A 22,421-nucleotide genomic window follows, 5' to 3' on the forward strand; every position below is an offset into this window, starting at 1 on the left:
TGATGATAGAAAGGAAGAAAGTGAATATAATGAGGTTTTCAAAGCTTGTGAGAAATTTATAATAGCATTTCCAATGATTTTTTTTATTTTTTTTCCAGAATGAAATAAAATAGAATATAAAATTAAATATTCTAATCCTACTTTATTTTTTACTCCATAGTAGAGCAACGAACAAAAAAAAATTATTTTATTTATGGAGTAAATTCATCTTTTACTCCATTATAGAATAATAAATATATAAAAAGATTGGAGCATTGTTTATTTCATAATGTATTTTATCTCATTTTAAAGTGAAAAATGAAATAGGTTTAAAGATGCTCTAAGAATCTCGTAATCATTTGTATTTTAAAGAATTGTTCAAATTTATAAAAAGAAGTAAAATTTCGTTTTACAAAATTATGTCAAAATTAGTATAGCAACCAGATTGCTATTAAGTTGTTTCATAACGTTCATGGATATATAACAGCAAAGTTTTTTTGTTAAAGGTAATAACTGCAAAACTGTTTCTATTTTTTTTTGGCAAATGCCTCTCTACATGTATCAGTTTAATTAGTATACAAAAATCTTAGATATGCATCCCTCCGGCAAGTTCTCTAAAGTCGAATGCCAACGAGGTCTACATACTTTAAATTCTTCTAATGAGAGATTATGTTGAGAAGCGAGGCTCGTGTTCTTATCAACCTTCGAAACAACCCTTCTAAGCTTTTCTCGAACCCGCCAATGCTCATCTCAACCTCCTCAAGCTTCTCTTGTATATCATCACGAGAGCATGAATCTCCCCTAATCGCGGAATCCAATCTCTCCAACTCGTTCGTGGCATCCTCAATATTACACTTCTTCTTCTTTAGTACAAAAGCCAATTTGCTCTTTAAGTTACTTTGTCGTCCCGACAATAACTTTCTTCAACACAGATACACTAACAGAAACCACTCGTCTCATCGCATCTATAACCGCCACAACATGTTCGTCTTCATGATCATATGAACTTGACCCTCCATCGATGGACTTCAAGGACACAAGGAGCTTCTTAGTTTCTTTCCTCATGTTCTTTCTAAATTTGACATAACCCGAGACAGCAACGGTTAGTTGGTCTTCTCCACCTCCGGCTACTTTCTTCCTTCTAACACATGATTGAAGATCACGAACATGCTCCTGAGTCTCCACCATAAGGTCCCTCGAGACGCTGCATATATCCATTAGTCTCAATGACCCATCGAGCATCTCCTCCATGAAATCTGATCCAACGGAAGACATGGCACGTTGCGTTGAACACATTTTTAGAAACTCATCCGTACAATCGTAGAGCTCCTCCAAACCAGCTAACCCCGTCGAGATCGACTCGAATGAACTCTTCGTGGTGTTTATTGTTTTGACCTTGGTAAGAGCTTCCTCGATCCCACTCGTGCTTGGATGTGATCTTGAAGGTAAACTTATTGATCTTAATTGTTTCTTAATTAGCATATTCTCCATCTTTTGTGTTTTTTTTGGTCGATAAATGTGTTTTGATCCTTTTTTTTCTTTCTTCTTTTGGTCTATCTGCTTGATACAACTTGCCCTGCACATGCATATATATATATAGCATAGGGCCTTGTAACATCATCAACAAAAAAACTTCAACAATTATTGAAATATTTAATTTAATTGGTCCGATTATTACTGGCAAATCTGTGACACTCTGAGCTGTCGGACGATATCATTGGTCAACTAATTTAGCCACAGAGATGAAGCCTGATGAATCATCGTCTGTAATGCCTCCGGTTTCGCCACATAATCAACTTGCCTTTCGAGATTTTTCATATTTTTATTAAATTGACCTTTCGAGTTATTCAAATAAACAATGGTCATCAAATCGTCTCGGTAGGTAGCGAGATCCAGATCCTCCTCCTATGTAGTTTTTCTAAATAATGAAAAGAGATAATATTCGTCAAAAAATAGACTAATGTTTCTATATGATTGCCTAATGCATGGCGTCTTGCATTACAACACGTGTAAGAGGAGCATATGATTTGAATGGTTGCTAGTTGCAAACATTCATACGTACCACAGATGTATTTGATCGTAGAAATGAGCTTTTTTACATTTACTATTAGTACCAATCATTCCGCAAAACTATAGAAATAACAGCCGTTCTTGTGGCAACTAATCAGGACAGATGAAATACTGGTGTTCATTATGTTGCATTTATGTTTGAAATTCAATGAGTATAAAGCCAGCTTTCATCAACCAATACATATACTATATCAATATGCATATAATATTCCAGGAGTATTAAAAAGTTTTATACGAAAAAAAACATCACATATCAATATGCATATAATTTCTAATATTTATCCATGTATTATATGTGAATTTGAACTATCTATATTTGCTCCATTTACATACTATATGTGAATTTGAACTGTTCAGGTTTGCTCAATTTGTTGACATAATATCACGAAGTCTCAGCGGCGAAGAAAATGGAATGTGTATGTTTTACTTCGTTTTACTTTTCAAGTAATAACTACATTGAAAAACTACAAGTGTTTTCTTGTAAACATAACTCACGTTCATTTTTTCTATTATCAGTGCAAAATATGGTATACTACAATAGGATCACATATCCAATCAATTCTTTATTTTATTTTTTTAATTTACATTTAATAATGAAATTTTATTTTTCGTTTTATCCATCAGAATATAAAAAATTATTCAAGATTGTTTTTATTATTTACGTTATTTATTTTCATAAATATTTTTTTTTCACATGATTACGTCAGAGAAAATTTTTGCTTTTTATTTCGCTTGTCTAATGACGACAATTATGAAAAAGAAAAAAAGAAAAAAATTAAACTTATTAAACAAAAACATATTAACTTGTAGCCGCATGCCTAAAAATGCTGTAAAGAATTAGGTCTCAGACTCTCACGTGAACAATCCTTTCCAGTGCTGCAATTTTCAAATATTAAAATACTATAACAATGGATTTGCAAACAAGATAATTTAAGAAGCAACAATATGAATAATGTGGTTCTTAGAAAAAAAAATCCATACGAATGTAGTTATTGTGTAGTTACTTCAACGAAACAAACCGAAGAAAACAATGTGGACAAGGAAGAATAATGTTTGCATGCGAACACACATGCAGAAACTTAAATTAAGCAAGAAAATAGAAAATGCAAATGTTTTAGGCCACGCAGAGCCTTCACTCGGCTTTGTCCTCTTTCGCATCTTCCTCGTCTTGTGGCGGTGACCTGTTGAGATCAAACTTTGGAGTAGACCCAGTTCCACATTCCTCCACCTCATCAATTGGGTCAACGTTTAAATCAATATTTAACCCTCCAGTGCCTAAACCAAGCCCTCCATCACCGCAAGAAGCAGCAACATCCCCGCCAGATGCTTTCACGGCCGCATTAAATGTGGGGGGAGGTAAGAAGCCAGAGTAACCACGGTCTCTATGAGACCGTAAGTGGCCGAAGACAGCTTTCCAAGAAAGAAAACTTCTCCCGCAAACGTTACATTTAGGAGGACCTTCAGGTGGGTTGATCAACTTAGGAGAACCTTTCTTCTTAGGCTTCTTTGCCGGCTCTTCTTCTCCAGCAGACACGGTGGCTTTAGAACCGGACGCGCCGGCCACATCTGCCAAGTCGTCCAACATAACCGTCCTTGGACGACGAGACTTTTCCTTCTTAGCTGTTTCACCACTTCCACCAAACCCTTGTTGATCCATGTTGCCTTTAGTCACCGCCGCTTCTTGAGCGGCAGCAACCAACAAGTCAGCCGCAGCGACAGCTTTTTGACGGGTTATTTCATCCGGATCACTAAGACTCAGTGCGGGAAGGGCGAGAACGATTTCGCGCATCTCCCCTTCTTCTTCTTCATCGCTCCAGAGGTAATCACTTTCATCAGAATTTTCATTAATTTTTTCCTCAGTGTTCACTTTTGTTTTCTCGGGATCACTCATGATTTTGACTTTGTTGAGAGTAATAAGTTTTACTGAGACCGAAATGTTGTTTATATAGTTTCTTTGATCACATGACGGTTATGACCGTTACCTCTTCCTGTGTCTAATGTCTATATCTCTCTATTGGTCTCTCCCGCCTTTTCATTTGAAGGTTGCGTCCGTTGGATCCAATTAAAAACCGAAAATTATATGAAATGGTAAGCCATATATAACTTGGTTTCTTCAGTCGAAATGAACCGGAAATTGAGAACTGAAATCATATATATACATCAATAATTGTGCTAGCATTGTTTGTGGGCCATGTTCATTGCATGGTCTGAATCCACTTTAATTTTTAAAAAATTATTTTGACATAAGAATATCATGAATTCTGGTAGGTTGAAACTAGTTTTTCCTGTATAACTACGTTTTTGCTACATTTTGATTGTAAATTTTAGGCTATAAACTTTATTTTAAATATTAAATCGGGCTGCTATTTTTGATATGTTGTTGTAGATTTTTAGTACAATTTTGATATAATCCTTAGATTTTATAGTTCTGGAAAATGTGATATAATACCGTTCTAAGCGAATTCCAATTTAAATTTTTAATATCAAGAAATTGGTGTTGTCATTTGAATTTTTTTTCATCGTTCCATGGCATTTTTTCACACGAAGGCTTGTATATATAACTGCAATATTGTATCTATTTTTACAAAATGTGTTTAATTTTCTACATTTATCTGTTTGATTAGTGTACAAAATATTAGTGTAACTAATGTAGCCGCCGGGCAAATTCTCTAAAGTCGAATGCCTACGAAGGTTACAACTTTACATGCATAATTTAGAATTTAATGAGAGATTATGTTAAGAAGCGAGGCTCGTGTTCTTATCAACCTTCGAAATAAACCTTCTAGATACTTCTCGAATCCGTCAATGCTCATCTCGACCTCTTCAAGCCTCTTTTGTAGGTCATCACGAGAGCAGCATATCGATGAATCCAAACTCTCCAACTCGTTCTTCGTCCCCTCATGATGAACCTTCTTTTTCTTTAGTACCGAAGTCAACTTGCTCTTAATGTTACTTTGTCGTCCCGACAAGAACTCCAAGAACGACTTCAACACCGACACGCTAACTGAAACTACTCGTCTCATCGCATCTATAACCGCCGCAAGATGTTCATCTTGTTGGCCATCACTTACCCCCGACGACGATGAACATGACTCTCCATCAAATTTCTTCAAGGATCCAAGAAGCTTCTTAGTTTCTTTTCTCATGTTCTTTCTAAATCTGACATAGCCAGAGACAGCCACATCGAGTTGATCAGTTCCTCCTCCGGCTACTTTCTTGCGTCTGACACACGACTGAACACCACGAACATGTTCGTGAGTCTCCACCATGAGGTCTCTAGAGATATTGCATATATCCATTAGCCTTAAAGACCCATCGAGCATCTCCTCCATAAACTCTGATCCATCCGAGGACATAACACGCTGAGTCGAACCCATTTTAAGAAACTCCTCCGTACAATTATAGAGCTCCTCCAAACCAGCCAACGCCGTCAAGATTGATTCTGAAGAACCCGCCGTGGTGTTAATCGCTTTAACCTTGTTAAGAGCTTCCTCGATCCCTGCCGTGCTCGGATGTGATCTTGAAGGTAAACTGATGGATCTTAGTTGTTTCTTGATAGTCATATTCAACACTTTTTTTCCTCTCCTTTTTTGTGTTTTTTTTTTAGTAAAGGTGTTTTGAGTTTTTTTTTTCCTTTCTTTGATCGATCTGATTTATTCAACTCGATGTACACATGCATATTTATACAACCAACAATAATTGAATTGTTAAATTTTATTGGTCCGATTATCACTGGCAAATCTGTGACTTTCTGAGCTGTCGGGTTATTATATTGGTCAAATTATTTGGCCACAGAGTAAAGCCTGATGAGTCATCGTTTGTGGTGTCTCTGGTTGCGCCACATTATCAATACACATTTTTATTATATTTAAATTTAAAAGTATCGACAGTCATAAAGTTGTCTCGGTAGGTTACTAGATCCAGATCTTCCTCAACCTTATATTATCCAATCATATTCATGTAGGTTGCTTACTACGAAGAGATTTTTGTACAGGGAAATAAAATAATGTTTTTATATAAGTTCCTCTGCATGGCTTCTCACATTATGACACGTCCAAGAGGATCACGGGTTTTGAGTTTATTTACTTGCGTGATTTCACACACTTTTTCTTGTAATCTGAGTGACTAACGTGTATATTTATTAGAAACGAAGAACATTTGATAATCATATCGCTTAGCATGTCTGACTTCGTATAGACGCATATGTTTTTGAAAAATAATTTAAAATTGAATCATCATATTTTATGTTTTTTTTTCTTTTTTGAAAGCAATATCATATTTTATAGTTGACACAATTAAAATAGACTTCTCAACTAAAAGATGTTTTTTTGACAAGTGAGACGGTATCTTTAAATCGACCAACCATAGTAAATCTTCCAGCAATGGTTTACTCTCTTCAGACTACTATTGATTTGTATTATTACACGTGTATAAACGCTATGCTTAATTTGTAGATTCATATCACAAAATATCCATATCATGGATTTGCCCCACGTATATTGTCCCTTGCGCCAGGTACACGTGTAAAAAGCCTAACATTTTTAGTTGAACTGTGTTTTGCTTTTAGGTGTGTGGGCACCAATTATTCCATGTTCCATCACGCAATGCTAATGTTCTTATTAATATATAAAGATCTAAAACACATATTCCTTCACGAAATAGATAAAGAGAGTACTTGCATGTCCCACGTCATTGCTAATGATCTTGCTAAACTTGTACGAATCTTACACCAATTATCAATCGGATAAGAACTAGCTAGAAGAAAGTATGTTATGAAAATCGGTTACAAAAGAACAAAAGAAAGTTGCCAATGATCTTGCTTTAACTTTATCAGATTCCTACACCAATTATCATTCGGATAAGAGCTAGCTCGAAGAAATAAAATAATAAGTGTCTAAAGTAGAGTTGTGTGTTTCAGAAAATGCTATTCTACAAACAATTAAGCTGTGATGATTGATGAACACTGAATCTCGTCACTCTAGCTAGTAGCTAATGTAATCTTACTCTTATATTTTGATATATAAAATTTGTCAACTTTATGCACATCGTTTTAAAAGTTTGAAAGAAGTATTTCCTATGCAAATCACCAGTCTATCGACCATTTAAAAAAATTGGTAAAACATTAATTAGTCACACATGTAGACACCCAAACCACAATACCCAAATTAACATTAACTAGATGATATCTTTGTTGTTGAAAAAATAACTTCACAAATAATATTATAGATGCCCAAAATAATCCTTAAACTTAACATCAATATTTTATTATATAATTTGAGTTTAATTTGTTATTTTACATTAGTACTACAAACATGAGGTCTAGATGATACAAAAATCGGTTTACACTAGTGCAAAACTGAGATCTTGTTTTCTTTTTCTTGCAAGAGAAACAACTTGAGGACAAAGATGTATACATCTGATTGACAAAAAGAAAAGCTCGGAGGAAAAAAAAAGACTCAGGTCTCAACAGTTACTTAGGATATTAAGGAACAGTACTCTGTTCTTGACTAAACACTTGAAAACTGAGTCCAGCTCTGCCTCCAGATCACCAAAGCTCTCTTCAACGATATCTCTCCTCTTGTTCTTCTCAAGAGAACCTAAAAAGACATCATCAAGATTTTTCGCTTCTTTTATCAGATCCAGATATCTATCTGCCAATGACCTCGATGCTAAAGGAATCGGAAAAAGACCAATGATGTTCTTGATTTTCCTTGCTGGAGGTGGTGGTGGTGTTGTCGATAGGAACAACAAAAGATGCCTGAGGATCGAGACAGAGATTTCGATCGTCTCTCTCAGAACACTCGTAGATGCTACCGCTGGATCTTGATCTATATTTGTGGAAATATCTCTAGTTTCCATTTTCTTAAGTCCATTGAGGTGTTTGGAGATTTCTTTCTTTGCCTTCTTCCTCACGTTAACATATGCCCTAACCTCCTTCTCTACGCTACCTTTCCTACGCAGAGCTGATTTGAGATTCATCATGTGCTCTCTCATCGTGGCAACCACCTCCCTTGCAGCCTCACACACGTCCAGCAACACGACGGATACATTTAAAGACTCATCTAGAAGTTTCCCCTTCTGGTGGTGACGTAGAGTGTGTCTCACGTAAGGAGACTCAAGTAGCTCGTGGACGCAACCGTAGAGCTCGGTGAGGTTCACTAGTCCAACGAGAAGCGTCTCGGACCCGAAAGAAGCTGAAACTGAGATTGAGGAAGAGGATCTCTTCCAGATACTGAGCCGGTACAAGGCTGCTCTGAGTTTAAAAGAGAGTGGATGGATTCTTGTAGGAAGACTCACAGATCGAACCGGCTGGTGTGTGGTTCGATCAGACAGAAAAACTGAATCTAAACCCTCCATGAATAATTATTTAAGAGAACACTATATTTTGGTTGAGATGCTCTATAGGTTCTTGACCGTTACTATATATAGTGGAGAAGCTCAAGAACAGAGGAATTCTCGGGTTAAACGACGTGGGAACATGTGAGAAGAACATGGGTCACGTAGTCTGATCTGTTTGTTTCTAACATGAATTAATCATCAGGTAATGGCCAGTGACTCTTGTAACTCATGTTCCTCTTTGTCTTCTTGTTATGCATCCATTCAACTTTGGCTACATACTGGTCACTGACTCTTGTAAGTCATGTTCATCTTTGTCTTCTTCTTGTGCATACATTCAACTTTGGCTACATACTAATTTTTTCTAGTCAGTTGGTTGGTCGTTTGTCAGTAACCTATTTTTTTCTTGATTAACAAAAATTACTACTTTTTCTTGTCAGGTTAGATTTAAGTTAAGAGATCTTAAGAAGTCCAGCTTCAAAGAACCCAAGGCTGGTCTTCTTTGTTTTTAGTTCACTAACAGATGGTTTTATATAAATAAGTAAATAACCAGAGGAGGAATCTTTAGATAATTAATTGCGATTAATATATATACAAAGATGTACTAATAAATGATAAATTTGTAATTTTGGTTTGATAAATTAATTCATACTTTATTCTATATATATGTTATAGTTATATAACGAAGTATATAACAATATTTCTTGATTTTTATAACAACATAGGTAAATGATATAAGCTATATTATATATGATTTTATTTTGTGGTGAATGAAATGATATTTATAAATGGTTACTATCTAATAATTCTTCAAGAAAAAAGTAAAGATAGAAAATTGAATAGTTAGTTATTTTAGTGTTGATTTTCATAATAACATAGCTAAATGCTCTATATACTGAAGCTTATGATCTTTAGTGTTGTTTAAAAATTTCTAAACACATTCTACATTTGTATTAATGTATATTAAACTCTCTTTCATAGAACATGGGCATCATTTTAATTTTTTGTCAATTAATTTAGTAAAACTTCATAATACTCCATAAATTGTCGGAATAACCACTATAAAATCGATATTTTCTAGGGAAACGGATACAACAAAAGTTCCAAACATCTTTGACATTCACCATATGTTAGTGAAAGATGCAACTATGTATTAAAACAATTTTTTCATATTTTTGATTTTTTTCTCAAAATCTATGTGTTAAAGCCTACGAAAATATTGAATTTTTTGGTAAATGCTCTATATACTGAAGTCTATGATCTTTAGTGTTGTTTTGAAATTTCTAAACACATTCAACATTTGTACTAATGTATATTACACTATCTTTCATGGTACATGAACATCGTTTTAATTTTTTGTCAATTAATTTAGTAACACTTCATAATACTATCTAAATTGGTGGACTAAACAATATAAAATCGCTATTTTCTAGAGAAACGGAGAAACAAAAACTTCAAACCTCTTTGACATTCATCATATGTTAGTGAAAAATGCAAAAATGCATTAAAATAGTATTTTCAATTTTTTAATTTTTTCTCAAAATCTATGTGTTAACCCCCTACGAAAATATTGATTTTTTTGATAAATGCTCTACATAATGAAGCTTGTTTTAAAATTTCTAAACACATTCTAAAGTTGTATTAATATATATTAAAATCTCTTTCATGGTACATGGACATCGTTTTAATTTTTTGTCAAGTAGTTTAGTAAAACTTTATAATATTCCCTAAATTTGTGGATTAACCATTATAAAATCGTTATTTTCTAGAGAAACGGAGACAACAAAAATTTCAAACCTCTTTGACATTCATCATATGTTAGCAAAGAATGCAACTACGCATTAAAACAAAATTTTCATATTTTTAAAATTTTCTCAAAATCTATGTGTTGACCCCTACAAAAATATTGAACTTTTCGGTAAATGCTCTATATACTGAAGCATATCATCTTTAGTGTTGTTTTAAAATTTATGAACACATTCTACATTTGTATTAATGTATATTAAAATCTCTTTCATGGTACATGGACTTCGTTTTTTTTTGTCAATTAATTTAGTAAACTTTCATAATACTCCCTAAATTGGTGGACTAACCACTATAAAATCGTTATTTTCTAGAGAAACGAAGACAACAAACGTTTCAAATCTCTTTGACTTTCATCATATATTAGTGAAGGACGCAAATATACATTAAAACAATATTTTCATATTTTTGATTTTTTCTCAAAATTTATGCCCTTACGAAAATATTGAATTTTTTTGGTAAATGCTCTATATACTGAAGCCTATGATCTTTAGTGTTATTTTAAAATTTCTAAACACATTCTACATTTGTATTAATGTATATTAAACTCTCTTTCATGGTACATGGGTATCGTTTTAATTTTTTGTCAATTAATTTAGTATAACTTTATAATACTCCATAAATTGGTGGACTAACCACCATAAATCGTCATTTTCTAGAGAAACGGAAACAATAAAAGTTTCAATCATCTTTGATCTTTATCATATATTAGTGAATGATGCACCTATACATTAAAACAATATTTTCATATTTTCTCAAAATCTATGTGTTAAAGCCTACGAAAATATTAAACTTTTTGGTAAATGTTCTATATACTGAAGCCTATGATCTTTAGTGCTGTTTTAAAATTTCTAAACACATTCTACATTTGTATTAATGTACATTAAACTCTCTTTCACGGTACATGGGCATCGTTTTATTTTTTTGTCAATTAATTTAGTAAAACTTTATAATACTCCCTAAATTGGTAGACTAAACACTATAAAATCGTTACTTTCTAGAGAAACGGAGACAACAAAAATTTCAAACCTATTTAATCTTCATCATATATTAGTGAAGGATATATTAGTGAAGGATATATTAGTGAAGGATGCAAGTATACGTTAAAATAATATTTTTATATTTTTGATTTTTTCTCAAAATCTATGTATTAATGCCTACGAAAATATTGAATTTTTTGGTAAATGACCTATATACTGAAGTCTATAATCTTTAGTATTTTTAAAATTTTTAAAACACATTCTACATTTGTATTAATGTATATTAAACTCTCTTTCATTGTACATGAACATCATTTTAATTTTTTGTCAATTAATTTAGTAAAAATTTATAATACTCCCTAAATTGGTGGACTAACCACTATAAAATCGTTATTTTCTAGAGAAACGTAGACAACAAAAGTTCCAAACCTCTTTGACCTTCATCATATATTAGTGAAGGATGCAACTATACATTAAAACAATATTTTCATATATTTTAATTTTTATCAAAATCTATGTGTAAGCCTACGAAAATATTGAATTTTTCGGTAAATGATCTATATACTGAATCCTGTGATCTTTAGTGTTGTTTTAAAATTTCAAAATTCATTATACATTTGTATTAATGTATATTAAACTCTTTTTTACTGTACATGGGCATCGTTTTAATTTTTTGTCAATTAATTTAGTGAAACTTTATAATACTCCCTAAATTGGTGGACTAACCACTATAAAATCGTTATTTTCTAGAGAAACAGAGACAACAAAATTTCCAAACCTCTTTGACATTCATCATATATTAGTGAAGGATGTAACTATACATTAACAAAATATTTTCATATTTTTGAATTTTTCTCAAAATCTATGTGTTAAAAGCCTACGAAAATATTAAAAATTTTGGTAAATGATCTATATAATGAAGCCTATGATCTTTAGTGTTGTTTTAAAATTTCAAAACACATTCTACATTTGTATTAATGTATATTAAACTTTCTTTCATTGTACATCGACATCGTTTTATTTTTTTGTCAATTAATTTAGTAAAACTTTATAGTACTCCTTAAATTGGTGGACTAACCACTATAAAATCGTTATTTTCTAGAGAAACGGAGACAACAAAAGTTTCAAACCTCTTTGACTTTCATCATATATTAGTGAAGGATGCAACTATACATTAAAACAATATTTTCATATTTGAATTTTTCTCAAAATCTATGTGTTAAAGCCTACGAAAATATTGAATTTTTTGATAAATGATCTATGTACTGAAGCCTATGATCTTTAGTGTTGTTTTTAAATTTCTAAACACATTCTACATTAGTATTAATGTATATTAATTTCTCTTTCATGGTACATGAACATCGTTTTAATTTTTTGTCAACTAATTTAGTAACACTTCATAATACTCCCTAAATTGATGGACTAACCACTATAAAATCATTATTTTCTAGAGAAACGGAGACACCAAAAGTTCCAAACCTCTTTGATCTTCATCATATGTTAGTGAATGATGAAAAAATGCATTAAAACAGTTTTTTTATATTTTTGAATTTTTTTCAAAATCTATGTGTTAACCCTTACGAAAATATTGAATTTTTCGGTAAATGTTCTATATACTGAAGCCTATGATCTTTAGTGTTGTTTTAAAATTTCTAAATCATTCTAAATTTGTATTAATGTATATTAAATTATCTTTCATGGTATATGAGCATCATTTTAATTTTTTGTTAGTTAATTTAGTAAAACTTCAGAATACTTCATAAATTGATGGATTAACCACTATGAAATCGTTATTTTCTAGGGAAACGGAGACAACAAAAGTATATGATTATATTATTTGAAATAATAATATGAATAATATGACAATTACATATATTAAATCATCCTGGTAAAATAATATTTTATATGTATCTTGAAAAGCATTTTAGTAAGAACAATGTGTGATTCTTGTAAATCATGTGACAATCACAACACTTTGTAAATAATATGATGATACATCCATATCAAACGTGATTTATACACCTGTAAATAATAAGTCTATTTAGTCAAGTAGTTTGAATTTGAATGATAAATCATATAATCAAATGAAGCAACCTACTTACTACTAAGAATGAATAAGTTATAAACTGCAGATGGGCTTATTACTCGTTAAGCCCACTGAGTTTACGCGTGTTTAATCAAACGAAGCCCACATGGATTTTTAATTAAATCCGACGGATTAAACGAAAAGGTGCGAATGAGACGTAAACGAACGAACACGACCATTTGAAACCAGCGGCCCATAACTACCGTGGCTCACAAGAAAGCTATATAAGGATTACTTCCACCGATTATGAAAACATAGTTTTCGAAAGGTTTTTACGAAATGACTAATCCTGAGAAAATGAAAGTGGACGGTGATACTGAGAAAGAGAAGGAAGACTCCTCCGATGAGCAATGGAGCGACGAAGAATCCGCCATGAGAGAAATCGTTCTCGGTCTCCCTGCTCTATCGATCAGCAGCGCAACCTTCGGTGTTAGTATCGCCGTCGATGAAGAGGAAGAGGCGCGTCTGAACGAGCAAGCGGTTGTTGCGGCGGAGTTGGTCATCGCTGCGGCAGAGGAAGCGGTTATGAAAGAGAAGAGCGATGGCAAAAAGAAGAAAGTGAGGAGACAGAGGAAGACGATGAAGCTTAATAACGACGATGAAGCGGGTGGTTCGAGTAAAGGTGGAGAAGCGAAGAAAAAGCAGAGGAAGAAGACTTCAGAGTTCACTAATCTGCCAAGAGGACCACCCGTTTGTAACGTCTGTGGAAGAGCATTTCACTCGTGGAAGGCTGTGTTCGGACATCTGAGGTCTCACAAAGACAGGAGCTATCGCGGGTTTCTCCCGCCTCCTAGATTCTCTGCGCCGATTAGAGGCGTCATGATTCCAGGACCGAACTCTGCTTTTGTTCGTGTTGTTGCCCGAGGAGGGAGCTCTGGTGGGGTTGTTGCCGCCGGTGGCGGTGGTGGTGGACCTGGTGGTGGTGCTAGTGGTGGCGAAGGTGGGAGAGGTGTAGGGATTGTTATGGATGTGGATCGAGTGGAGGAAGAGAAGCAGGAAGTGACTGAATCTGGAACCGCAGCGAAGTTTGATCTTAATAAGTCTCCACCGAAAGATGATGACGAGGAAGAGGACAAAACCAAGTGAAGATGTTATCTTGTTTTTTTTCCTGTTTTGGACTAGGTTCGGATTGTTTTTGTTGTTATTGCTTTTGTGTGCAACACTTTCTATTTATGGAAATTTACTTTGGGACAGGCTTATTTCCGTATACAGCACGAACTTTTTTTAAGGGAAACTGGAATGTAAATTTTCAAAATGAAATAATGTGGGAAACTGATTTATAAGAAGCTTAATATTGTAGCCTCATTATCCTATTTTCTCAAAATTCAATCAACGAGCTCTTTTCAAAACGACCAACTTCCACAGCCGAACCTATAATAAGCATACGACGTCTTAGCCATTTTGTAACGAGTTGATAAATTTTATAAAGAACATAGAGATAAATACATTCAAAGCTTACAAATATATACGAATAAACATATTGACATCCACCATTCATATCAACATTATATTTGATCAGACTTCATAAATTTTTGCAACGCTTGTGCAACTTGAGTAAAGTATACTACAACACAAGTAGAGGATTATACACAAGTCACTCAAAGAATATGGACACTAAAGAAGATATAATTAATCTCATTTTAAAATAGAATATAACCAGAAACGACGCCAAAACCATTTAGTATCGCCCAAAAAATAATAACATCAAGCAACCATTTCGTTCTCTACTCCAAGCTTTCGCGGCGAGGGCCCCCTTCGTTGACCTGCCGCACCAGCTCGATATGCGTACTGATAGCGATGTGGTGAGGAACGAGATGAGCTAGCAACAGCCGATTTAGTGGAAGAACGGTCTGGGACTACGTTAATGCGTTGGATGTGTTCGAGTACGTCAACTACTTCCTTCATGTGGGGCCGGTTTTTCGGATCTGGCTCAATGCAAAAGAGTGTAATGCGTCCCATTTCTGCTGCGACTTTGGATGAGTATTGACCTACAATTCCTTTGTCCATTATATGTTTCACTCGGTGTTTGTTTACGAGTTCTGGTCTTAACCAGTCGACTAGACTCTCTTGTCCGTTTGGCCGTTTTGGATTGTGTGCCCTTAATCCGGTCATTACTTCTAGTAGTACCACACCGAAGGCGTAGACGTCACTCTTAACATACAAGTGGCCTGAGGATGAAGAATATAACCGGTCAACATAAATGTCTAAATGATTACAGTTTAACATAATATCTCTGGTCCCCAGTGATTACAGCCAAAGGCCATAATTATTTTGTGATAAAATAAACTATTGCTAATATATATATGTCTAAATGTACCTGTCGCCATATATTCAGGAGCAGCATAACCATACGTGCCCATAATCCTAGTCGTAACGTGTGATTTCTCTTGTGATGGTCCTAACTTTGCTAAACCGAAATCTGAAATCTTTGCATCATAATTCTGCGGATATGAACATTTCATAACAAAACCTCGTTAGGAAAAAAACAAACCAATAAAGATTTTACTAGTTGTTAATTATTACCATCATATAATATGGGAATTTTTAATCAGACTAACCGAGTCGAGAAGTATATTGGAGGCTTTGAAGTCTCTATATATGACTTCTCTTTGTAAGCCGTGAAGAAATGCAAGGCCCCGAGCTGCACCAATCACAATCTTGATCCTTAGGTCCCAAGGAAAAGGCTCGCTTCCTGAATCAAATAAGGATCATAGAATGTAAATAAAATATACTTTAGAATCAATTTTCGTGACAACCATGCTTGGTGTGTTGTGGGTCAAAAGATCTTAATTACGTCTGAAAAGATGATTCTCGAGGCTTCCTTTGGGCATGAACTCGTAGACAAGCAGAAGTTCTTTGTCTTCACGGCAGTATCCTAATAACTTGACCAGATTTGGGTGTGAAAGCATCCCCAAGAAGTTAACTTCTGACTGTCCAAAATCAAAAACAAAACCACAACTCAAATTTGGCTTTTTTTAACTTGAAGACTAATCCGTCAAAACTTTTACCAATTCTAAACTATAATGTTACATATGAATAATACCTTTTTGGGTCAAAATACATGAATAATAGTATAATACTAGTTAGGTCAAAACATATGAATAATACTTTGATTATATAAACCTAGCTACGTGTCCCCAACTCAAATGTCCAGTAGCAATGGGAAGTTCCTAACTAAAGTGAATATGTTGGCAAACAATGGATATAAAATTATCTTCAGATTAAAAGAAAAAAGTGGTAAATCAGTTTCAAACGATTATATAATTCTGTGTTGGACTTAGAAAATTGATAATAATATTAGTAGAATGCCTGCATTTAAACTAGTAATTTCCTAAATTTTAGTACAAACAAGTTTTATATGTTAGTATTAAATATTTATTTTAATCATTCTTCGGCAACACTCAAACAGAAAGTCAATGTCGTTTCTTGATTAGAATAGTCAACTCTTCATCTTGATCGAACCACGTAAATTTTGGTTTTTCCCATCAAAGAAGCAATCAAGATCGGAAAACAATCTGTTGTTCGTTGAAAATAGAGAGAGAGAGAGGGAGAGAGATCTTACACGCCACTCTGCGAATCCTTGAACACTCTCGGAATTCAATCTTTTGACGGCGACGATCATACCGGAACCGACTTTAGACGGAGCAAGAGTCTTGGCATCGATCCAACCTCTGTAAACTTTACCGAAACCTCCTTGACCCAACATCGACTCCGGTTTGAAGTTCTTGGTCGCCGTAACTAAATCCGCAAAGCTGTAGACTTTTAGATTTGGCGATGCCAAGATTTGGCCGGAATAACTCATAACCCCACCGGAGCTCTCGCTTACCGCCTCCGAGAATTGTCCGACGCTAGTGTTTGTCGTCGCTGCGGTGGTGGACGTTGACGAGGAGAACCCTGTTCCATTACTGTGGTTGTTCATCGAGGCTGATTAATCAAATCACAAAAGACAGATAGGTCAGAAAGTGGACAACTCTTTATGTCAGAAACTGAAACATATCTTTATGTCCGAAAGTGAACATATATTTATGTCGGAAAGTGAACATCTCTTTATGTTGTATGTGACAGATTAAAAACCAAAATTTTCATGGATTTGGAGTGAAAATAGTAAGAATAAAATACTATGAATTAATAATGAATTACCATGAGTGTGGAGACCTGTGTTGGATGAAGAGGGAGACGAAAAGCATGAAAGGAAAAGACCCATTTCATCAGATGTATTCTTCTTCTTCTTGGTTCTCTCTCTTTCTTGATTACCAATTCAGACAAAGAGCTAGTGGATGATCAAGTTGCTATGAAGCGCCTTTATTGCAATTTAATTTTGACTTAAGGGGAAAGAAGGAAACTGGTGGGGTTGTAGATATAGAAGAAGATTTTAGAGTTCTTCTGGTGGAGAGACACATTGATATTGACCCGAGATGTAAACGGTGTGGAGTCTCTGAATCTATTACTCATCTACTGTTTCACTGTCCGTTTGCTCAACAGGTATGGCGAGGGGCCCCCTTAGCATTGGACTTTGACCCTAGAGGAATAGTAGACTTAGAGGAACGTTGGACAACACTCTGTGCAACGCCTTGCCTACCTCCAACAGGTGTAGTTACAAGTCCCATCTTCCCTTGGATCATCTGGATAATATGGAAAGAACGCAACAAGTTTGTATTCAATGGAGTCACGGTCTCACCCACGGAGGTAATTACGATTGCGATCAAAGCGGCAAAGGAATGGGATCAGATGCTATATACTGACAAGGGACCTTCACTGAGATCCCTGATGCCTGAGACCCCAATGACAGCCTCGGTAGTGGTTCGTTCGGATGCAGCTTGGCGAAAAGAAGATAAGAAAGCAGGGCTTGGATGGATAGTACAAACGGCAACAGAGATCCGCCGTATGAAGAAACCTGTGTGGCACGTAGCTTCCCCTTTAATGGCGGAATGCCTGGCTATAAGAGAAGCTCTGCTTTATTGCAGAGCGCATGACCTCTATTCTTCTATCCGAGTTGAATCTGATTCCTCCCTGTTGATTAGTGCGATTAAAAGGAAGGAGTCGCTTTCGGAGATACATGGTGTGCTCTCAGATATTGCAATGCTGAACTCTCATCCATCTTTTAATCTCTCTTTTCACTGGATTCCTAGAATTCAAAATGTTGTTGCTGATTCCTTAGCTAAAGAAGCTTTATGTATGGTTGAGGGTGTTATGACACTCACCTAACTCTTTGCATGAAATTTAATGAAAGTGGTGTTCAAAAAAAAAAAAGAGTTCTTCTTTTTAGATTGAGGAAGGATGTAAGAAAGGGGAGGAGGTCGAGGAACCCACCATTCTTAAATACGACATTTTCCTTGTTAAAGTCAATTTTTTATGCATTCCCTTTGAATTAAAATGAATATATAGCAAAATGCCAACAAGATCGACCAAATAAAATTATACCATAGCAGAATCTTTTTAGTCTATAATCGATGCGCATAGCTTACAAACCACGTAATTATATGTATATATTTAAAAAAATTGCTTGAAACTAGTAATAAATAATTTACTGATTAATCCAGAATACATTTAAGATTTTCAGACGATTACAACAAGGCTGAATAATAAACATGGACTTTATATTCTGGAGTCAAGTTTTCGTTATAGTAGATATGATTAGATATATTGAAAAATAGAAAATGAAGAACTCTATTTATTGTGTACAGTGATGGGAAACCCATTACAGAGTCAAAAAATGTAATTTCCTTGTGCAAGCAAAATGCGTAAAAGTCAGCCTCTGGGTCACACACGGCTTGGAGTATTTGTCTTTTGTAGAATTTTTATTCTCCACAAATCTTTTAGTAATCATTTGGTTTCTATTATTTATAGCAAGTTGTTCGAAATCAGGAGACATCAGATTCAGATTCTTTATTGGCAAAGAAACTAGTATATGCATCTGTTTACCAACGTCAGTAGGTGAATCTATTTTCTTCACTTTGTCAAAGATGTTCACATGATAACATGGTGTTACAAAAAAAAAAAATAATAGTTCACATGATAACATGTTTTCTAAAATATAACATGTTCAAATGATCTTTATGAAAACAACAAAAAACGCTTCGAGAAACGTCATGTTATTTTCAGTTTATTTCCTTTGAATTGTTAAAACAAAATTTGATTAAATACATTGAAAAGGACTTCGGAAATGATACTTTTTTTGGGTGTAAATCGGAAATGATACTTGACCAAGTAAAAAACGAAAACGAAATTTAATCCACGTATTCAAACGCAGAGAATTTCAGCAAAGACATGTTTTCGTTTCTTGGCATAAACATAGTCGGTGGAACACTCATGCACACTTGAAGTGGTTGCGAACCTCATTGTACGGTACACGTTAACCAATTGTCGTTGTTGAGTGGACTGAGTCATTGTAGAATTTCAAAGCACGAGCTAACCAAAGGGACCACTCAACTCAAGAGCACCCCTACACTAATTGCATTAACTAAAACTTTCATCACACTATTGAAAGTTTTGAATCTTGACAATGGACTAATCATTTTGCATCAATTAATTCCGAGTTCCGAAGCACAATGAAGTCATGATACCAGCAACAAAAATTCAAACCAACATGGCCTAGGAGGTTCTGTCAGACTTGTGACTAACATGGATCTTATAACTAACTAATATGCTCGATAATTTTGTTAATAAAAGACCTAAGATCTTTTAAGTTGAAGAGGAAGTGGCAAGAGATTCTTGATTCTTCTTGGCTCTGGAAGCTCTATGTCTTTTTTTGAAGTTGTCTTGTCTGAATCTTTTGGTTTCTATCTGTATCTCCATGAATGGTCTCTCAACTATATTTCTCATCTCTCTCTCCAGTTTCTTCTGTTTCTTAGCTACCACCATTGCTGCTGCTTTGTTCTTTTCCTGCTGCTTCTCTGCTTCTTCCTATCAATACAAAACATAGCAATGCTTGTTTAAGCCATTTCAAGTATTAGACTGACGTTGAGAGAGAGAGGGAGAAGACCTGAAGATCATGGATGAGACTGTCGAGAGATTTGATCTTCCTATGAGGCCACCGAGGAATCCCAAACTCTCTGCATTTCTTTTTCAAGACCGTGAGACCGACATTGAGTTTCCGAGACGCTTCCACGATAGGAACACCAAAGTATTTGGAAAGATCTTCTAAGCAAAGTCCAGCAACATGTTGGGATGGTGTCCTCCTCTTCTTCAATATCTCTGTCTTAGCATCTGTACTATTACAATACACTTTAAAACTAGCCTAGAGCTAACACTTTTAAAGAAATAAAAAATCGGTATGGTAGGAAGAGATACCTGATTCTGAATGTTCATTTTGGTCATCTTCAGATTCCTCAGATTCAGATTCTGAATCAGGAAGGCGGTTAAGATCTTGTTTGAGGGCAAACCTTTGCGGTTTAGCCTGATCAACTTCACCATATCCAACTCTATCTTCTTTGACGACGAGGTCCAGCTGTTTAGGCTGGTCAAAGTATGGTTTCTTTGGTTTCAGTTCAGAGATGAACTTGAGCACGTTAGCTAAATTAGGGATGTCCACCAGCTTAGGGTTTCTGCCAAATAAGAAGAGCAAAAACATGTTTAGTTTCTAACAATGCACACAATCGAAAGGGTGTTGCAAAACAATCTCATCGTGGTTGTATCATTGGATTCAAAAATCATATAGAACAATTATACTAACGAGTGATTTATTGAGTTAAGGAAAGAAATTAAATCTAGACTCCACAAATTTGCATATTTACTTAGCTATTCTTTAAACGTTTTATATTATAGTTTCATACGCTTTCTGTTTCGTGATTTTCAATCAGAATTTTTGCGGTATTACAAAAAAAACATTTAAACTCTACAGAAGTTTAAATGTGTACAAGCGTGTTTGTTTAATCTTAGGAAATACATTAAGTTGGATATTAACGTAATAATCACACTGTTCCTTTTATAATTTGACAAACTTGGGTTTAATAGGACTGATAAAATTTATTTCTGTGAATTACTAAACTAGAATTCATTCAAAAGAGATTTGACTACCAAAAAATAAAGACTAACTAGATTCTAAAGAGCGTATATATTTTTTGTTTTACATTTTTGTAGAAATCTAATTTTTATATTTATGTTTTTTAGTCGTATTTGTATTTTTTTGTTTAATATTTTTCTTAAATGATTAATAAAAAGTTTAAACAAAAAAAAATGATTAATAAAAAGTTTTAATAATTGTATTTTTTTTTTTTTTTCAAGTTTTAATAATTGTATTAAGATAGTTGGATCACACATATTTACGATTGATGTAACCGCACTAAATTATACAAAACAAACGGCAACAAAAGTTAAATTACTAACAAAATCAAATGCTGAGAGAAGCTTATAGAGAGGAGGCGTTACCTTGAAGGGCATAGAAGGGTAGGAAACTGAGGAAGCGAGTGGTTAGACCGGAACAAGAAGATACATCTCCACGTGCCAAAAACCAAACCTAGCGAGATCTCCGGCCGCTGGAGACCTTCCGAACAAAACAGAGGCTTAGCTTTCTTCTCCACATAACGGCCTTTCCTCTCGAACAAGAACTCTCTCTCAATCTCCACGGATCCATAGACATGCAAACTCCTAATCATCTCTGCATTAACCCCCCACACACACAAAAAAAAAAATCTACTTTTAAACCCGACCCGACAGGAATCTAGATTCTCTTACAGTAGTGTTGACTTACCTTTATGGTTGACGCCCTGGAAAATGGCGAGTGAGGTCAAGGAATGTGCCATTGTCCGAAGAAGACGAAGAGACGCAAGGACTGGAGATTTTACCCAAAGCGACCTTTTTTTTAATAGAATGTTTCCTTTTTAATGTAAACAAATCTGCTAAAGAATCCAAAGGTTTGTATTATGAGAATATAGAAGCGTTTCGTCATCAAGTGAAAAAGGTTCAAAGGCGAGTTTTGTATAAAATGACCTTTGTTCACCACTAAAATTACCGGTCAAGCCACTGGACCTACTCATTAATTTATTGTTGTTCTCGGTTACTCAAAATATTCGCGAGCGCACGTGTAAGCGTGTGAGGGTCTTCCTGTAAAATAGCAATGGGAAGCGGGCCTCAACGAGACCGAGCCCAATTAGCGAAACTCTCACACGCTCGGCCCATGTCTGAGAAGTGGTAACCGATATGATTCACATGAACCATGCATGTGTCTT

General features: G+C 34.7%; 7 protein-coding genes and 1 pseudogene across 7 annotated transcripts; 2 read left to right on the top strand and 6 right to left on the bottom strand.

Annotated features, from left to right (window-relative positions):
- Positions 1 to 471: 471 nt before the first annotated feature.
- LOC103874266 lies at positions 472 to 2,733 on the bottom strand (annotated as a pseudogene).
- A 262-nt stretch (positions 2,734 to 2,995) lies between these two features.
- On the bottom strand, positions 2,996 to 5,702 carry LOC103874453 (the record flags this gene model as incomplete). The annotated part of the gene is made up of 1 exon (XM_009152908.3): positions 2,996 to 5,702. A coding segment is annotated over one exon (933 nt), but the record flags the coding sequence as incomplete, so codon positions are not given.
- Positions 3,182 to 3,940, bottom strand: LOC103874360. Its single transcript, XM_009152805.3, has one exon. The coding sequence runs from the start codon at positions 3,938 to 3,940 to the stop codon at positions 3,182 to 3,184; it is 759 nt and encodes a 252-aa protein (XP_009151053.1).
- On the bottom strand, positions 5,622 to 9,927 carry LOC103874551. The gene has a single exon (XM_009153006.3). It carries the CDS (start codon positions 8,404 to 8,406, stop codon positions 7,513 to 7,515), a length of 894 nt encoding a protein of 297 aa, XP_009151254.1. The 5' UTR covers positions 8,407 to 9,927; the 3' UTR covers positions 5,622 to 7,512.
- Positions 9,928 to 12,938: 3,011 nt separating this feature from the next.
- LOC103874642 lies at positions 12,939 to 14,451 on the top strand. Its single transcript, XM_033288901.1, has one exon. The coding sequence runs from the start codon at positions 13,534 to 13,536 to the stop codon at positions 14,338 to 14,340; it is 807 nt and encodes a 268-aa protein (XP_033144792.1). The 5' UTR covers positions 12,939 to 13,533; the 3' UTR covers positions 14,341 to 14,451.
- Positions 14,452 to 14,728: 277 nt separating this feature from the next.
- LOC103874733 (probable serine/threonine-protein kinase CST) lies at positions 14,729 to 19,453 on the bottom strand. The gene is made up of 6 exons (XM_009153204.3): positions 17,395 to 19,453; positions 16,817 to 17,178; positions 16,049 to 16,184; positions 15,813 to 15,946; positions 15,572 to 15,695; positions 14,729 to 15,422 (listed from the first exon to the last, which is right to left on the bottom strand). The coding sequence occupies exons 1-6, from the start codon at positions 17,456 to 17,458 to the stop codon at positions 14,959 to 14,961; spliced, it is 1,284 nt and encodes a 427-aa protein (XP_009151452.1). The 5' UTR covers positions 17,459 to 19,453; the 3' UTR covers positions 14,729 to 14,958.
- On the top strand, positions 17,467 to 18,459 carry LOC117132130. The gene is made up of 2 exons (XM_033285753.1): positions 17,467 to 17,486; positions 17,583 to 18,459. The coding sequence occupies exons 1-2, from the start codon at positions 17,467 to 17,469 to the stop codon at positions 18,457 to 18,459; spliced, it is 897 nt and encodes a 298-aa protein (XP_033141644.1).
- Positions 19,454 to 19,750: 297 nt separating the features above from the next.
- LOC103874820 (protein RKD5) lies at positions 19,751 to 22,153 on the bottom strand. Its single transcript, XM_009153271.3, has 5 exons — positions 21,944 to 22,153; positions 21,622 to 21,850; positions 20,545 to 20,798; positions 20,237 to 20,460; positions 19,751 to 20,157 (listed from the first exon to the last, which is right to left on the bottom strand). Exons 1-5 carry the CDS (start codon positions 21,993 to 21,995, stop codon positions 19,936 to 19,938), a joined length of 981 nt encoding a protein of 326 aa, XP_009151519.1. The 5' UTR covers positions 21,996 to 22,153; the 3' UTR covers positions 19,751 to 19,935.
- Positions 22,154 to 22,421: the final 268 nt, after the last annotated feature.

This window comes from Brassica rapa, chromosome A01, assembly GCF_000309985.2.
Source record: "Brassica rapa cultivar Chiifu-401-42 chromosome A01, CAAS_Brap_v3.01, whole genome shotgun sequence".
Lineage (NCBI taxonomy): Eukaryota > Viridiplantae > Streptophyta > Magnoliopsida > Brassicales > Brassicaceae > Brassica > Brassica rapa.

Excerpts from the sequence above, each read along its gene's own strand:
- LOC117132130 (XM_033285753.1), top strand. The coding sequence starts at position 17,467 with ATGTATTCTTCTTCTTCTTG. Across the intron at positions 17,487-17,582 it reads ATGTATTCTTCTTCTTCTTG|GGGAAAGAAGGAAACTGGTG; the intron begins GTTCTCTCTCTT and ends TTTTGACTTAAG.
- LOC103874820 (XM_009153271.3), bottom strand. The coding sequence starts at position 21,995 with ATGGCACATTCCTTGACCTCACTCGCCATTTTCCAGGGCGTCAACCAT. Across the intron at positions 21,851-21,943 it reads CCAGGGCGTCAACCATAAAG|AGATGATTAGGAGTTTGCAT; the intron begins GTAAGTCAACAC and ends GGGTTAATGCAG. Across the intron at positions 20,158-20,236 it reads GTCTCATCCATGATCTTCAG|GAAGAAGCAGAGAAGCAGCA; the intron begins GTCTTCTCCCTC and ends TTGTATTGATAG.
- LOC103874360 (XM_009152805.3), bottom strand. The coding sequence starts at position 3,940 with ATGAGTGATCCCGAGAAAACAAAAGTGAACACTGAGGAAAAAATTAAT.
- LOC103874551 (XM_009153006.3), bottom strand. The coding sequence starts at position 8,406 with ATGGAGGGTTTAGATTCAGTTTTTCTGTCTGATCGAACCACACACCAG.
- LOC103874642 (XM_033288901.1), top strand. The coding sequence starts at position 13,534 with ATGACTAATCCTGAGAAAATGAAAGTGGACGGTGATACTGAGAAAGAG.
- LOC103874733 (XM_009153204.3), bottom strand. The coding sequence starts at position 17,458 with ATGGGTCTTTTCCTTTCATGCTTTTCGTCTCCCTCTTCATCCAACACA. Across the intron at positions 15,947-16,048 it reads CGAGAATCATCTTTTCAGAC|GAAGCGAGCCTTTTCCTTGG; the intron begins GTAATTAAGATC and ends TATTTGATTCAG. Across the intron at positions 15,423-15,571 it reads TCCTGAATATATGGCGACAG|GCCACTTGTATGTTAAGAGT; the intron begins GTACATTTAGAC and ends CTTCATCCTCAG.